This window comes from Trichechus manatus, unplaced genomic scaffold, assembly GCF_000243295.1.
Source record: "Trichechus manatus latirostris isolate Lorelei unplaced genomic scaffold, TriManLat1.0 scaffold00113, whole genome shotgun sequence".
NCBI lineage: Eukaryota > Metazoa > Chordata > Mammalia > Sirenia > Trichechidae > Trichechus > Trichechus manatus.
The window spans coordinates 2,055,286-2,073,273 of record NW_004444049.1 but is presented as its reverse complement, the minus strand read 5'-3'; the positions used below and the strand labels follow the sequence as shown (position 1 = coordinate 2,073,273).

Here is a 17,988-nt window from a genome sequence, read left to right as displayed (position 1 = left end):
TCCTCCATTCGTACACGCGCACGTGTGCGTGGGGGCTGTCAGCGGGGTCCAGCTCCTCCATTCATACGGGGACGATGAAAACTGGCCTTTGAGGAACCTCTGAGACCCTTGGAGCTCGCACCTGGCTGTGGCCTTCCGGAAGCCCATTGTGGTAACGTGGACCCTGCCCCTGCTCTAACCACCTCCCTGTACCCACCTCACCCTCTACCCAAAACCCTCCAGGGGCTTCGTGCTGGGAAAAGTCCAAAAATCCACTTCTCCGGCACCAAACTGTGAGGATCAGTTCTGTTCCCCTCCGTCCTGCCCCCGGCTGCACATGGGGCACTCCCTCCCCAACCCCAGCCACCCGGAGCGAGGACAGAGTTCACAAGGGAAAGAGCACCGTCCTCCAGACTACCAGGTCGGCCCAAGACCGCAGACGCCAGCTGCGAGCTCGGGGCCCCCAGGACACCCTCACTTCTGACCTGCTGGCTGTAATTCAGGAGTTCCCAAGCCCCTCAGCACAGCAGCCATAAACTCAGGATCCCAGGCCCCCTCACTTCTGGCCTGCTGGCTCCCACCACTTCCTTAGTCTCCATAATCCACCAGAGCAACGCACAGAGCTCACAGAAAGCACTGTACTCAGGTTTATCACTTCATTACAGCAAAAAGCGTACAAATTAGAGACACACAGAGCTCACAGAAAGCGCTGTACTGTTTATTGCTTTATTACAGCAAAAAGGGTACAAATGAGAGACACGCAGAGCTCACAGAAAGTGCTGTACTGTTTATCGCTTTATTACAGCAAAAAGGGTACAAATGAGACACACACAGGGCAAGTCTGGGAAGGTCTCAGCACGGAGCTTCCGTGTCCCAAAGGCTGCCCTTCCCCCCCATGCACATGGATGTCTGTTACCAACCAGCAAGCCCGTGAAGCTTCCATGTCCAGAGCCCGGACTGGGGCCTCCTTACATAGTCATGGTTGACTGACTCTGTCCACCTCCCAGAGGTCACTGATATCACCAGGTGGTCTTCTTGCCTGGCCAGCCCCGACCTCAGATGTGGTCTGGAGCCTCCTCAAAGACACCTCAATCACAGGGAACTCCAGGAGTTTAGAGGTTCTTGTTCAGGCACCGAGAACACAGACCGAATTCTTTGGACAGTAGTCTTTACTCCCCCTCTCTCTCCCTCTCTCCTTCTCTCCTGGGACTCCTGACCCCCCTCGCCCCACCTCCCCCGGCCAGACTCCCTGGCCCCCGTCCATGTGCCCGGCACTCACCAGCCTGTCAAGTGTCCAACTCTGCGCTTAGACCTCGGCCTAAGTCACCCTCATCTCGGCCATCCCTCAGGCCCGGTCCAGAGCCGCCTCCCTGAAGGAAGTCCGGGTCATGCCTGGTACCCCTCCCTGGGCGGGCCATGAGCGCCTGGAGGAGGCACGTCTTCCCGAGTGTCCTCGGCCCCACTCCTGCCCAGCCTGGCAAACAGCAGGCGCCAAGAACCAGAAAGGCCTGGGTGGGGGTTCAGCTCAGGACCTCTGGCTTTGCTGAGGTGCAGAGGACGGCCCTCCCGAGCCAGGCACCCAGGCTGGCCACGCTCATGGCAAGTCAGGGTCCCCAGGGGCCCAGGCAGCTCCAGCCTCAGTCCCTTCAGCCCCATAGTCCTCACGATGTCAAGAAAGCCCAGGGCCCTAGAGACCAGTGGGTGTGTGCTGACCGAGCCCACTACAGTGGCCTGGCCTCCCGGAAGCCTCCAGGGCAGCGGCACGCACTGCAGTGGGGGTGGGTAGACTCGCTGCAGGATGGTGAGCAGGGAGGACAACCGGCCGAGGGACTAACTTCGGGGGCCGTACCTGCGTCTGGAGAGGAACCTACCAGAAGGAACAGCCAAAGTGGCAAGCCCCCATCTCCCTTGGAGCCACCTCCCCATGACCCTCCTGGAAGCAGCATCTCAGAAGCAGTGGTCCCCTCCCTGCCCCCCTTGCCCCCCCCCCACCAGGAAGCAGAGCCAGAGCCTGGCCCAGGGACCCTTGTGTGGAGGGGTGGGCCCCAGTCTCCTCTTCCATCCACCACCTCGGGGGACAGCCCACAGCATGCACGCGTTCTCGCTGGCAGTGCCAGTCCCCCCCAGGAGCCCACCCAGGAGCCCCCCAAGTGGTCCCTGCAGTGTGGGCCGCGAGCAGGGTAGTCTGTGCACACGAAGGGCGGGCAGGCCTGCAGCACACAGCGCTGTCATTTCAGGAATGCCTTTGATCTGGGGTTTGTGCAGGGGGAACGCAGGCCCAGGAACTCTAATCCGTTCCCACAGTCCCCTGGACCACCCACCCGCGGGGCCCCCAAGCCCTGGCCACACCGACAACAGTCGACGGCGGTGGGCGGGCGGCTTCCAGGGCTGCTGGCCTGGGGGCCCAGCATCCGGGGCATTGTCACGGCTGCTCACAGGATCGGGGAGGAGAGCCTAGGCCGGCTGGTAATGGGGAGGCTCCACCAGCCCTGAGCCTGGGAGAGACGAAGGCCCCCAGCCCTCCGCGCTCACCTCCCTCTGGCCAGACGAGCCTTTCAGCTGGCCGCCACTGCTGGAGCAGAGTGGTCGAACCAGGAGGACTTCACGTTCTGGAGGGCAGGCCTGGCCATCTGCTCCCATAAAGATTACAGCCTAGGAAACCCTATGGGGCAGTTCTGTCACATGGGGTCACCATGATCAGAATCAACTTGACGGCTCCCAACAGCAACAACAACCTTACTGAAGTAGATCGCCAGGCCCTTCTTCCACAGCATGAGCACAAGCATTTGCACCACCCACCCAACGCCATCAGGGGCAGATAAAAGCAGTTAAAGTTGACTCGGCAAGCACTGTGCACCAGGCAAGGTACATAACGCCGAGCATACGGTTTCTCCCTGAATCTTCAAACAGCCCCTGGGTTGGTGGCAGGCACAGCTCCAGGCCGAGATGCTGGGGAACAAGACAGACACAGCCCTGCCTCACGGAGCCTGTATTCTCATGGGTGTAATTATCCCCATCTTCTAGGTCAAGGTCGACACACTTCTGTGGTAAAGGACCAGACAGTAAATGTTTTAGGCTTGGGAGGCCATGCAGTCCCTGTTGAAACTCCTCAACTCTGCCACTGTGGCAGAAAGCAGCTGTGGACAACATGTCAATGAATGATCGTGGCTACGTGCCAATAAAACTTTATTTACAAACACAGGCCAGAGGCCAGATTTGGACTGCTGGTCTTAGTTTGTTGACTACTGTTGTAGATGAGCAAACCAAGGCCCTGAGGGTTATACATGCAAAAGCTGGACAGTGAATAAGGGAGATCAAAGAAGCATTGATGCCTTTGAATCATGGTGTTGGTGAAGAATATTGAATGTACCAATGAGACATGTTATCAGGAGGGACCAGTCCCTGGAGGATATCATGCTTGGTAAAGCAAAGCGTCAGCGAAAAAGAGGAAGACCCTCAACGAGATGGATTGACAGAGTGGCTGCAACAATGGGCTCAAGCACAGCAAAGATTGTTAAGGATGGCGCAGGACCGGGCAGCGTTTCGTTCTGTTGTACACAGGGTCACTATGAGTGGGAACCCACTCAATGGCACCTGACAACAACAGAAACAGAGGCAGGCTCCATTTAGGCCAAAGAGAACCCGAACAACCGCCTCATGAAACTTTGGGTTCAAGCAATGCTCAGGCCCTCGGTGCCTCGTCAAGCCATTGGCAGGCTGCTCGGCTCAGCTGTACGCCCTCATGACGCCCTTCATGAAGTGGGGACAGAAGCCCTGCCCCGAGAGCCAGTGGGGCAGTGCAGTGACAAGGGGCGTGAAGAGCTGGCCACCAGCAGCCGCTCGGTGATCGGAAGTTCTCATCCCGTTGTCGCAGTAAGAAATAAAATGTGGCCTTGTTCTCAGACGGCCCTCTGGCGATTCGTCAGATACCTATCTTTGGCTCCCACTGGACTCTGCTCAGAGAAGGTAGTTCCAAAGTGGTAAAGCCTCAGTGGAGAACGGATTAACCTTGCCTATTCTTGTTGGACAAATCTGCTGCAAAAGACCTCTTGAAAGTGTTGAGAAGCAAAGATGTTACTTTGAGGACTAAGGTGCACCTGACCCAAGCCATGGTGTTTTCAATTGCCTCGTATGCATGTGAAAGCTGGACAATAAATAAGGAAGACTGAAGAAGAACTGATGCCTTTGAATTATGTTGTTGGTGAAGAATACTGAATATAGCATGGACTGCCAGAAGAACGAACAAATCTGTCTTGGAAGAAATACAGCTAAAATGCTAGAAGCAAGGATGGCGAGACTTTGTCTCACGTACTTTGGACATGTTATCAGGAGAGACCAGTCCCTGGAGAAGAACATCTCGCTTGGTAAAGTAGAGGGTCAGTGAAAAAGAGGAAGACCCTCAACAAGACGGATTGACCCAGTGGCTGCAACAATGGGCTCAAGCCTAACAATGATTGTGAGGATGGCGCAGGACCGGGCGGTGTTTCGTTCTGTCGTGTATCGGGTCACTGTGAGTTGGAACTGATTCAAAGGCACCTAACAACAACAAAAACACTCCCAATTACCGATATCCTAGAAAAATAAAATGAAACAACTTCCAACTTGACACGGAAATGGCTTTCTTTGCTCCTAAGCTGGGCTAAGGTCCGTCCTGGCAGCCTCAGGCAGGCTGGTACATATATGCTGGGCACTTCCGGCAGGAAGGACAGGGTGGCCAGGGCCTCAGGGACACATGGACACCCCAGGAAGGGACCAAATCCAACCCAAAAGGCTCCTGAACCCAAGGCCAATCTGGACCGAGGGCGGGGTCCGTGAGAACTAGCCGGATGGGATAGGACAGGACAGGGATGCTTTCGTCTGCCAACAACAGAAACACGACCCAGATGACTGGCGACACTTGGGGCAGCTGTCGGCTCTTCTAGTATGAAGTCCACGGCAAGGCAGGCTCAGGGCTCAGTGGCGTCACCAAGGACCCAGGCTCTTCCCAGCCCTCGGCCCCGACAGGCTCCGTGCGGCCTCACCCTCAGCCTGGTGCCGAGCTGCCGGCAGTGGGCCCGAGGTCACACCCCAATGGGTCGGCGTCCACACACAGCTTCTCCTTCTTAGGAGAGGTGTGGCCTTTCCGAGCAGCCCCCAGATGACATCCACTAACATCTCAGTGGCCAGAACTGGTCACATGTTCATCATGGGCCCATCGCTGGCGAGGAAGACGGAATGGTCTCACCTGGGTAGGAGCATCACCCGGGGAGAGTGGGCGTGGCTGGCATCTGTACCATGATCCAGGGGTCTGTCTTGGGCGACCGAGGGAGACAGGGAGCTGGTGTCATCTGTGGGAGAGGCTGAGACACAGCATGGGGGGTGAGGGAGGGAGGGAGGTTAGTCATGACGGCTGAGAGGTGGCTGGGGTGGGGGCCAGCAGGAACGGCGCATTTCCTAAACGTCTCAGGGGTCCATTCTCTACAGTAACTGTCTTGTTGTTGGGTGCCGTCAAGTAGATTTCAACTCACAGCGACAGAGTAGAACTGCCCCACTCAGTTTTCCAGGCTGTAATCTTTATGGAAGCAGATCACCAGGTCTTTCTCCCCGATCTGCTGGCAGGTTCCAGCTGCCAACCTTTTGGTTAGCAGCCAAGCACTTAACCACTGCGCCACCAGGACTCCTACAATAACTGCTTCTGAAAACCAGCTGCTGTCAACTGGGACTCATGGCGACCCCACGTGTGTCAGAGCAGACCTGCTCCACAGGGTTTTCAAAGGCTGGTTTCTTGGAAGTGGATCACCAGGTCTTTCTTCTGAGGCACCTCTGGGTGGACTCAAACTGCTAGCAGCCCAGTGCATTAAGATTGACACCATCAGAGACTCCATAACTACTTCTGTTGTTGTTGTTGGGTGATGTGGAACTGATTCCGACTCACAGCACCCCGTGTGACAGAGCAGAACTGCCCCATAGAGTTTCCTAGGGAGCCCTGGTGGCGCGGTGGTTAAGAACTCAGCTGCTAACCAAAAGGTCGGCCAGCTGCTCCTTGGAAACCCTATGGGGGCGGTTCTACTCTGTTCTACAGGGTCACTACGAGTGGGAATCAACTCGACGGCAACAGGGTTGGTTCGCATTTAATCTTTGCGGGAGCAGATCGCCAGGTCTTTCTCCTGCAGAGCAGCTGGGTGGGTTCGAACCACCAGCCTTTCAGTTGGCAGCCGAACAGCATTTAACTGCTGCGTCACCAGGGCTCCTACTTCTAGGCTGTGCTAATGAGGCATGTGGGCACAGACGGGAACAGTGGGCCCCATGGGGCACCCAGATCCCAGACACCCTGGAGGAAGGAATGGACTGGAATTTGCATTATAAGCGTTCCAGACAGCCTTCTGCTTTAAAATACGGTATTTATTTTCTTTTCCAACTATAAAAATGATACATCATCAAAGCAGGTAACTTGGAAAACACAAACATGCACCAAGGAAAACGACAACAAACCCCTTGTAACCCCACCACCCAGAGACCAACAAGCCAAGTCAGGAGGGCACCTTGCAGGCAGCGGGCCAGACGCACGAGGGCAAGGACACAGGACACCGCGGCCCACGCCGAGACAGCTCAGCGGGAGACGCTCGCATTGCGGCCTTCAGAAGCCCAAGCCGCCCGCGCCTCGGCCTCGGCACCAGGCAAGGCCCACGGAGCCAGAGGAGGGAGGTGGCACGGCCCCGCCGGGTGCAGGCTGTCCGCCTCCCCACTGTGAGGCATGCTCACTGGGAGTCAGAGCCGGCATTCCAGAACAACCTGACAGACAAGCTGGAGTGGAGTCGAGGCTGAGCTCTGACGTCTGGCTCGGTGCTTTCAGACAGGCTCTCGGACGGGAGAGGCGAGGAGGGCCATGCGCAGAGTAGCAGGTGGCCCTGGGGATGGCCCCTGAACTCGTGGAGGGTGGAGCAAACCGTCCAGCTCACCTGTCCCTCACTGCAGACAGGTGCCTTTCAATACAAACACAAGAGCGCTCATAGAAAGGGAGAAGCCAGGGTCCCAAACCCAAGAGCTTCTGCCTTGCAACAGCACCTAACATTCAGTCTTGGACTCAAAATCTTTCTCCCTTAGCCACGTTCTTTTTTTTTAAATTCGTGGTTGTTGTTGAGAATACACACAGCAGAACATACACCAATTCAACAATTCCGACATGTACAATTCAGTGACACTGATCACATTTCTCTGTTTGTGCAACAATTCTCACCCTCCTTTTCCAAGCTATTCCTCCCCCAGGAACACACACTCACTGCCCTCTGAGGTTCCCATCTAACCTTTCGAGCTGCTGTTGTCAACCTGATCCCATATAGATCTCAAAACAACATAATGCTCAAGGCAGTCATTCTTTACTAGTTAAGCTAAACTACTGTTTGGTTTTAAGATGACTTCAGAGGGTATTTTTGGTTTAAGGTTTAAAGATCCTCTCAGGGCAGTAGTCTCGGGCTTGACCGTGTTTTAAAGGACAGGTGTGAAGGGCTGCTGCAGGCTCCCTCGGGCCAGGCTGGCCTCGTCCTCTCAGCGATGTCCAAATAACTGGCCGCACTGGACTCCCGTGAGCGCCACCAAGCACAGCAGGAACCAGACTCTCCCCAGTGCCATCTGGAATGCGTGCCGTGCCGGCCTGTGCATTGTCCCAGAGGCGGCGGCGTTATCACCCTGGTCTGGACATGGGAAATCAAGCTCTGCACCAGCCGATCCCCCTGCGTCTCAGCCTCCTCGTTTGTTGAGTGGGCCCCTGAAGTGACTAAGTCAAGCCTGGGCAGAGGCATGTGCCACAGGGCCTGACACACAGGGGGGCTCAGTAAGGCCACAGCGACTCCCCAGTTTCGTCTTTGTTCATCTGTCATCCTCAAAATGAGAGTCCAGAACCTTCCGTGCTAATTTTAAAGTCCGGCTGAACATTTAGTAATGAACAAAGCTGAAAACACAGAAGAAAAAAGGATGGTATTTTTAAATCTTGAGTGTTTTTACTCACAAATTAGAACATAACTCTTGTTTCTAACTGCAGCTTTTCTTGTCTGTTACCTACTGCCTCAGTCATCTAGCGCTGCTATAACAGAAATCCCACAAGTGGATGGACTTAACAAGGAGAAGTTTATTCTCACAGGCTAGGAGGCTAGAAGTTCGAATTCAGGACACCTGCTCCAGGAGAGGCTTTCTCTCCCTGTCAGCTCTGCAAGAAGGCCCTTCAGCTTCTGTTTCCTGGTTCCTTGGAGGTCTCCATGTGGATCTTCCCCCACCTCTCCCTTTGCTTGTTTCATTTCTTTTATATCTCAAAAGACTCAAGACACACCCCACACTAATCTTGTCTCATTAACATAACAAAGACAACCCATTCCCAAATGCAATTATAACCACAGGCAGAGAGGTTAGGATTTACAACACATATTGTTTTGGGACACAATTCGATCGATAACATTCCACCCTTTCACTCCCCCAAAATTCATGTCCTTCCCATATGCAAAACAAAGTCACCCCCTCACATCATCCCAAAAGTCTTAACTCCAAGTCAAAATCTCAGCGTCTGAATCATCTAAATCAAATATGGGTAAGATGTTAGGCATATTCCATCCTGGGGCAAAAGTCCTCTCCATCTGGGAACCTGTGAAATCTAGATTACAGGTTATCTGCTTCCAAACTACAGTGGTGGAACAGGCACAAGGTAGGTATTTCCACTACAACAGGGAGAAACTGGAGGGAAAGAAGGGATAAAGGGCACCAAGCAAGTCCAAAACTCAGCAGAACAATTTACATTAGCTCTCAAGGCTGGAAAATAATCCTGTTCTTTGGGACCATCTGTGCAAGGCCCCACCCTCCAGACTCTGGGTGTTGGCTACGCTCTCTGGATTCTGGGTGGAGGCCCCTCAGCCCTGGGCTTCAACTCAGCCTTCCGAGCCCACTGGGAAGGCAACTCTGCTCCCTCGGCTTTGGGCGGCCCCATTCTCCTATCTATGAGTGGTGACCCCACCCCCTCGGCCCTGGCAGGCCCGATGCACTTGGCCAAACTGAATGGCAGCCCCACACTCCAGAACCGAGTTGGTGAAGATCTGACTCTGAAACCTAGGAGGCTATGGTTCTACCCTTTGACACCCCAGAGGTCATGGCCCCACCCTTTGACACCCCAGAGGCCACAGCCCCACCCTTTGAGACCAATGCAGCTCTGCTTCCCTCAGTCCTTACAACAGTTCTGCTGATCTCTGAGCTGCTCCAGGGATGGTTCTTTTCTTTCCTTGGAGGACAACAGATGTAGCTCCTTTGGCCTGTTTCCTGCCTGTAGAATTCCAAGAGGCAGACAGCACTCTCTCCTTTCCTTCTTTCTCTGTCCCCTTCCGTCTAAGCTGATGGGTTTTCTGTTGTGGTCGTTGGTTAGATCAGTCAGTTACAGGCTTTATCTCTTTAACAAAAACCCATGTAGCCACGTCCTTGTCACCAATTCTAGAGCATGTGTCCTTAGTTTGTACAAGAGAATTTTCCAAATCTTTAAGTTCTGTTTTCATTTTGCACAGTTCATTTTTAAGTCCATCTCTTTCCTCTCGCATTTTCCTACAACTGGCAAAGAGAAACCGTACGGCCCCTTTAAGATCTTGCTTAGAAATCTCCTCAGCCAGATATCTAAGTTCATCACTTACATGTTCTCCCTTCCACCAAACATCTGAACATACTTCAAGACAAGTTCTTTGCCACTGCATAAAAAGCATCGCTCTTCCTTCACTGTCCAATCACATGTTCATCATGTTCTTTTAAAGCCTCATCAGAAGCACATTTAACGTCCACATTTCCAGCAACGTTCTGTTGCTGGCGCCATATGCATTTTCTAAGACCACAGACTTTCTCTCTAGCTCTCCTCACTTCCCTCTGAGCCCTCAGCAGAACTGCCTCTGACGTCCATGATTCTACCAACTGTCTCTTCAAGGCAATCTAGGCTTTTACCATCAGGCACCTTAAAACTCTTCCAGACCCCACCCATTACCCGATTCCAAAACTGCATCCACATTGTAGGTATTTGCTGGAGCGGCACCCTCGCTTCTCAGTGCCAAATTCTGTCTCAGTTATCTAGGGATCGTTAACCATAGGCATGGAGGTTAGGATTTACAACATATTTTTGGGGGACATAATTCAATCCATAGTACCAACCATCAGGTAAGCTCTAACACCTGCTCTCTAGCCAGTTTTCACGCTTCCTGAATTGAGACACACAAGCTATTTACTTCTATTGACAATTCGTACAGCACATGCAGCCCAAAGGCCATTAGCAAAGTGCACCCCGAAGGCCCGGCCAGCTAGGTCTCAGGGAGGCACACCCCAGTGCTTCCATCGAAAAAAAACATGTGTCAAACAAACCTGTTTAAACTTCCCTCTAATTTTGTCTAAGTCTTCATGGAGTTTATCGTAAGTAGGGTCGTCATAAGGGAATTTCTGAATCATTCCAATCAACGATTCTAAGACCTTCATCTTTTTGCTGTAAAACACAAAAAGGAAGACTTTAGTTCTGGCTGCACACAGCCTCTCCTTATGCTACAACTATGCTGGTCACTTACTTAAAGGCAACGGGTGTGCTAAGAACACCTCAGATCATAAGCAGGATGATTAAGTTTTTCACTACACAAAATAATGTTTATTTACCTAGAACATGCTTTCGTCCACACCCAATGCCTCAACATCAAATGTGGATCTACATCAAATGCATATCTACATTTGAGTGACTGGGGCAACCCAGGACAAGGCCGCAGACCAATGGTTCTCTGGGTTGCGAGCGTGGAGACAGACAAAACGGGGCAAGGAGAGTGGCTGGGGCAGAAAGCGGCCTGCTCTGAGCCTGGACATTTTCCAGGGTTTAGAAACTTCATGTTCATGGCCTTTGGGAGTTCAGCTGCGGGTCTGAGCTCAGTTCCCGTTCAAGTGAGACAAAGAGCTCTACTGGGGAGGCAACAGGGTCCTGCAGAAAGGGAGGGGTGTGCTGGCCTGGTGCTGAGTGACTGAGCTTCCCCAAGCCTCAGTGTCCTCATGTCAAATGGGGACGGTAACAGCGGCCTCACAGGATTCCAGAAGGACTAGATAATAGACGTGAAGCCCAGAACACAGTGGAGAACAGGTGCTCGGTCAGCACCAGTCTCCGTGCTTCCACCGTATCCTGGAAATCAGAACTCTTACCGTGGAGATCTAAAGACTATCCACATATGTGTGCACACCAGGTGGGGCCCTGATCTTCTTAATGCAACAGAGTGATCACAAAGAGCGCCCCTCCCCTACAGCACACCTGACCGTCGGGAAGGTAGGAGTATTCTAGATACCGGTTCGTGGGGATTTCAAAGGACAGCAGTGGTGGTTCAGTGGTAGACTTCTCGCCTTCCGTGCAGGAGACCCAGTTCAATTCCCAGACGAGGCACCTCTGCACAGCCACCACCCAGATGTCAGGGGAGGCTTGTGTGTTGCTGTGATGCTTAACAGGTTTCAGCAGAGCTTCCAGACTAAGACCGACTAGGAAGAAAGGCCTGGTGATCGACTTCCCAAAACCCCATGGATGACAACCATCCAATCCACAGCCCATCGTGGGGATGGTGCAAGACCGGGCCGCGTTTCTTTCCACCGGGCATGGGGTCGCCACGAGTCCGGGCCGGCTCGACAGCAGCTCACAAGAACAAGCCTTAGCACGAATCAGCGGTAATTCTAACCACCAAGCCCTCCTGAGTATGTGCTGCTATGTGGTGTCTGGGACACAGAGAAGAGTAAGGAGGTCCCTGATGGCAAACCAGTTTCCAAGAAGAATGACGACTAACTCAGAAAACACAAACTCTGAGGGGCCAGAACAAGTTCAGCAAAGCACCAACGCCGGGAGATGGAGGGCAGATGCCAAGATGTGTCCTCACAGGATGCGAAGAATACCACCCATCCGCAGCTTTGGAAGCAGGGACTTATTCTTCGCCGGCCTGGTCCACAGCACCCAGCCGGCTGTGCAATCACAGCTGGCAGAGAACAGCTCACAGCCGATGTAATGTCAGTGCCAGACCGTTAGAGCTTAGTCCTGGCCAGGTGCTGATCTGCCACTCGGCTTCCACCGGGCTGCTGCAAAGGGGAAGAAGCGCCTCGCAGAGGTTATCCACAAGCCGCAGTGACTCGATTTAAAGCACCATCCTTCAGCCTGAGCTACTGCTCTCTGTGGTTTCTTTGGTGTGAAATGCTCATTATTCTACTGAGAATGCAGGTGGCAGGTGTTGGGATGCTAACAACCTTATCTAGAAAAATAAAAAAAGTAGAAGATCCTGTACCAGCCCTCTACCAATCTGAAGAAAGTATCCAGACAAGGAAGACCAGTGAAGGAGTGACACTTCTGAACCGTGGTGTTGGCAAGAAGTGAACATACCACGGGCCTCCAGAAGGACAAACAAAGCTGTCTGGGAAGAAATACAGCCAGAACGCTCCTTAGAAACGAGGATGGTGAAACTCTCTCTCACGTACTTTGAACACGTTATCGGTAGGGACCCGTCGCTGAAGAAGGACATCATCCTTGGTAAAGTAGAGGGTCAGCAAAAGAGAGGAAGACCCTCAACGAGATGGATGGACACAGTGGCTGCAAGAATGGGCTCAAACATAGCAATGATTGTGAGGATGGCGCAGGACCGTGCAGTGTTTCGTTCTGTTGGACGTGGGGTCACTATGACTTGGAGCTGACTCAATGGCACCTATTGCTATTGAGTTGATTCCGACAGGGTTTCCAAGGAGCAGCTGGTGGATTCAAACTGCGGACCTTTTGGTTAGCAGCCAAGCTCTTAACTACCGTGCCACCAGGGCTCCTCAACAGCACCCACGAACAACAATCCGTGAATCACTGCTGTCTGTAAGATAAAGGCTTTTAAGTGGTGTTCCCAAGAGACCCTGGGCCACTGCTGCTGGGTGGGGTGGGGGTAGCGGTGAGGTGGGTCTGGCTGGTTTCCTCATCAGCATCATTTCTTCAGTCTGACAATCCCTGCTCTGGCTCAGGGTCAGCTCCTCCCGCGCCCCGGGCCATTCACCCGCAAATGCAGCACTTCCTCACGGCCAGCGGCTTTGGAGTTCGGGGAGACTGGGAGACTGAGATGGGACAGTCCAAGAACAAGGCTTCTCTTCCGCCAGAATGGAGAGCCAAGCCCAGCGCCGCCTGCCCCCAGCAGCGACACAGGCTGCCAACCCACCACTACTCTAACCCATTTGCAGAACATCGCCCCGGCGCGCCGCTCTGCTGATGTGAGAACAAGGGCACTCCTGCCTGCTCACACCGATGGAGTCGGCCAGGCACAGACAAGGCAGAGAGCGCCCAGTCGCAAAATCACTCACATTCCGGTGCAAGCACCCTCGTTCTGACATCTGAATACGGTACAGCCCGTGTTCTAGAAATTCAAAGTATTTCAGACAGAACTACGTCACGTGGATGGGGAAATGCCACCCTCACGGCTCTGTCACGTCGCTCCCCGCACCCCATCCACACCAGACAAAGCGACGGGCGTCAGAATGAGGCGAATCGCCGCCTGGCTGAGCCCGGGGGCCGAGTGGCCAGATCTCGAGCCTCCTTTATGTAAGGCCTTTGCTTCCAGCTTAGGAATGAAGACAGAGGAGGTCGGGTATAAGGGGCTTATGTAGGTAAACCACAGCGACCAGCGGCTGCCGAGTCAACTCCGACTCCTGGTGACCCCACGTATGTCATAGTAGAACTGTGCTCCGTGGAGTTTTCAATGGCTGCTTTCTGGAGAAGGAGATCACCGGGCTTCTCTTCCAATGCACCTCCGGGTGGACTGAAACCTCCAACCTTCTGGTTAGCAGCCAGGCGCATGAACCGTTTGCATGACCCAGGGACTCCAGAACAGAGGAAGAACAGTTTAAAAAGGCAAAAATAAAAACAATTCAAATAATAATACCTAGCATTTTCTTAGCGCTTACAAACACCAGTAATGTGCTAACCCCGTTAAACACGGTGCATCGTCGGCAGAATTAGTCACCTATACTTAAAAAGTGGGGAAAATAGAGTCACCATTTCTAAGCCCTAGTCAGGCAGAGACTATCGTAAACTGTTTATGATCAACTACGGGACAGAGGAAGAGGCGGACGCCAACACTAACATTATCTCAGTGGCAGGACATCTAAAAGCCATTTGGTGCCATTTAGTGCCCTGGCCCTGCAGGGAAGGGGCTGGGGGGGTGAGCGATCATCCCTGGTTGTAACAACGAGTGTTCACTTTCTATCATTTCCCTTAAATCTCATAACAACACTCAAGGGTGGCATTATTATTGTCTCCGTTTTGCAGAGATTCAGCCAAACTGCCCAAGGTTACAGTCAGGGAGCCACAGAGCTGGCTCACACGCAGCAAACGAAAGAAGTCTCAGACTTTACCTGTCTTTCTTGGTGGTGTAACTGAGCAAAAGATATTTCCATGCAAAGGCAAAACCTTGATAGCACCCAATCTGTAAATTCAGAAAACATTTAAGAGCGAAATTAATAAGCAACTAACTACACTGTATCTAATCACCCAGCTCCCAGAAAAAGAAAAGGTGGGGGCGGAGGATGGGGGACCTGTTACACTATTGTTCTGGGGGCCCCTATCCAGTGTCAGGAGTTAGGAGATTAAGTCATCAGGAGGGGAGCCAGCCTCCAAGGTGGCCTCAATGGTCCTCGCCTCTGTATTCACACCCTTGGAGAGTCCCCTCACTATATCAGGGTGGTTTATGTAGCCAAGAAAACACAGAGGAAGGGATAGGGTGTGACTTCTGAGTCTAGGTCGTAAAAGACGTCATCACCCCAAGCAGCCAACAATTACTTTAAAACAAAGATGAATATGTAACGGGGCAGGGAAGCTAGATTAATGGAAATGGAACAACCATAATGGAAATAAGAATATTCACGCATTATGAAGAATGTAACCAATGTCACTGAACAACCTGTGTGGAAGTGGTTGAATTGGAACCTAAACTGCTATATAAACCTTCACCGAAAATACAATAAAATATTTTTTTTTTAAAAAAAAGACACTGTCACTTCTCCCTTGCTGTCTTAGATCACTGGCTCTGGGGGAAGCCTGCCACCATGTTGTGAGCACACTCAAGCAGCGCTATGGAGAGATCCACATGGTGAGGAGCTGAGGCCTCGCACCAACAGCCTTGTGAGCCGTCATCTTGGAGGTGGAGCCTCTAGCCCTGGTCGAGCCTTCAGATGACGCAGCCCTGGCTGACATCCTGATGGCAAACCTCAGGAGAGACCCGGAGGCTGAACACCCAGCTAAACCACTCCCAAATTCCCTCAGAAACTGTGTGAAAGTAAATGCTTGCTGTTTTTAGTCCATGTGTTTTGTGGTGATCTGTTTAGCAGCAATACATGTGTAATACAGTTGTGACTGCCTCAGATTTTGCCATGAAGGGCCAGCTATCTGTGAGGGCGAATCTAGGACAAAGGGCAGAACAGAAAAAAAAATATGGATTTCATGGAATTTCAATGTAAACATAAATGGAATATTTTCACATGGCACAGGCCACCCATTCTGTGGGCAAGGACGCAGCTGGCTTAAGACACAAGGCGGCCCCATGACACTCCAAAGTATGGTAAAACCTGCGCAAGCTGGAACCTGTGTAAGCAGAAACCTGCCAGAGAAGGAAAACTCGACTATTTCTCACTAATAGGGAGCAACAGAAAAGCGGAAAGACTGCACCCTGTCAAAGGCAGAAAACTTGCGAGACCCGGAAGAACAGGGCTGTCCTGTCCAGTTCCAGCTCTCACAGGTTTCACTGTAATTTGATAGTCACCAGAGCCCTGTTCTGTTCTTCTGCAGCCTGCGTATTTCATTACGTCTGTACAGCAACATGCTTTCTCAGCTCTATACTATGCATGTTTCTCTGTCAACACTCTATCCAATTTTAAAAGTCCTGAAGTTCCACTTCGATCGTACTGAACATCAGAGTAAGCTATAAACCATGAGAAAGACTCATGTCCAGGGAGGGTTCCCACTTACCTCAGATCCGATTTTGGCTCCGTGAAGTGCACCATGCTGTCTTCCTTCAATTATACCCAAACTACTGCCTTCTTCGTAACCTTCCTGATAGCCTTGCCCGTGAAACCTATGACAGAGAAGCAGCATGCTGGATCAAATGAACAGGAGAGAGTATCTTTTCTGGAAAAACTCTTCTCTATTACCCAGGGCCAGCATGACAAGCCAGAGTGCAATACAAAGAGATACAATTCAAGAGTCAGAAGACCCGGGTTCCAATCCCAGCTCTCCCACTTTCTAAGTCTCTCCTCTGGCAAGCTGCTATACTCCTTGACACCCACTTCCCCTTTTCTACAATGAGGAGAGTGGGCTGCATCAGTGATTCCCAAACTTGGGAGAGGACACAGGTGGAAATTTGAAAGCTATAAATTCAAGAGGTTCGTCCCTGACGTTCAGTAAGTCTGGAGTAAGGCCCAGGAATCTACTTTTCAGAACCTCCTAGGTGTGCAGTAGGTTACGGCACCAAAGTCCTATGAGCCTCTAAGCAACGACTCAGTCAAAGGCTTCAAAGACCTACAACACATACAGAGCTTCTCATCACATCTCAGCAGAAGAAGAGCAGTGAGAAGTGCCATCAGATCGCCTCAAAATGCATGATGACTGTGGTATAAAATAGGAAAAAAACAAAATCATTGCTGTGGAATTGATTCTGACTCATAGCAACCCTATAGGACCGGGTAAAACTGGCCCATAGGGTTTCCAAAGCTGTACATCATCTTTACAGAAGCAGACTGCCAAATCTTTCTCCCACGGAGGGGAATGGCTGGTGGGCTTGAACCTACAACCTTTTGGTTAGCAGCGAGCGCTTAACCACTGCAGCCCCAGGGCTTCCTGACCGTGATATACGGACTATATGACAAAGGCACTGACTTTGAGAGCTCAACAGCAGAACTGGCACCATCTCAACCTGCAGTTCCCAAAGATGACAGCAGTTTCTTGGAACACCCCATGCGGCACACACGTAATAGTTATGTGACCCTGGGGAGTGACTGTGCCTCTTCATCTGTAAAATAGGGGAAATTACAGGATCACCTCCCTAGTGGCGCTAAAAGAGGTAACTGGTGCGGACACTCAGCTCAGTGTCCGATTCACAATGAGTGCTAAATACACGTCAGCGGCTGATTGTTCAATGTTCACTCGCTTCCCTGGCTGACATTTATTGGTTGCCTCCTGTGGGCTGGGCGCTCGAAGACGGCCACAAAGCAACTCGCAGCCCGAGACGGTCCCCAGGGGCTCTGGAGGGAACGGGGATGACGTCTGACACATTTGTCAGTAGATCCATGAATACTGCCGTATGTCCTCCGATGAAGGAACAAGGGAAAGTGGCAGCTCCCAGATGGCAAAGGTCTGTCCCACCCGAGAACGGGGCGTCCCCGGAGCAAGGAGTCATCAGGCCGAGCAGATGCTGAGGGCAGCCCCTGCCGGGGGAGGCGGGCCCGGAGGAGCAGCTGGGCACGTGACGCCGACCAGGGCGAGCGCGGAATAAAAGGGAATAAATAGCCTCTCAGCCCCACACATGTTCCCAGCGGGGCACAGGGCACGAGCGGCCGCCCCGCCCCGCGGCCCGCAGCAAATCGCCGGAAAGGACACCCGACAAGGCGAGATGCGGGTCTCGGTGCTGCCCGCCACCCACCTCTCATCCGCCATCACGATGGCGTCGAACATATCCTGACTCCCAGCCATAGCGGCCTCGCGACCTGCCCCTGCCCTTTGGGCTCCTGTCACCCTGCTCTGCTGTCGCCTACACGCGGGGCTCAGCAACAACCGCTACGCTTCTGCGGAGATGAAGCCACTTCCGGAAGTGGCTGCGCGGGGCAGGCTGGGAAACGACGGCATGCGGGAGGGCCCAGAAGGGGTGGACGCGGGACAAGAATGTATGGACGTAGGCGGTGGGCGGAGCTGGGCCTGGCGAAGCCCCGCCCGGCGGCCTCCCCCTTTGCTCCGAGTGGACCGGTCCATCCAGCTGGGCGCGTCCATCCGTCGCGGGGGGGTGC

The 17,988-nt window shown here is 52.8% G+C and overlaps 1 protein-coding gene across 1 annotated transcript; it reads right to left on the bottom strand.

Moving 5' to 3' along the window:
* Positions 1-6,801: 6,801 nt before the first annotated feature.
* Positions 6,802-17,769, bottom strand: LTO1 (LTO1 maturation factor of ABCE1). The gene is made up of 5 exons (XM_004383632.2): positions 17,628-17,769; positions 15,959-16,064; positions 14,350-14,420; positions 10,330-10,447; positions 6,802-7,906 (listed from the first exon to the last, which is right to left on the bottom strand). Exons 1-5 carry the CDS (start codon positions 17,675-17,677, stop codon positions 7,838-7,840), a joined length of 414 nt encoding a protein of 137 aa, XP_004383689.1. The 5' UTR covers positions 17,678-17,769; the 3' UTR covers positions 6,802-7,837.
* Positions 17,770-17,988: the final 219 nt, after the last annotated feature.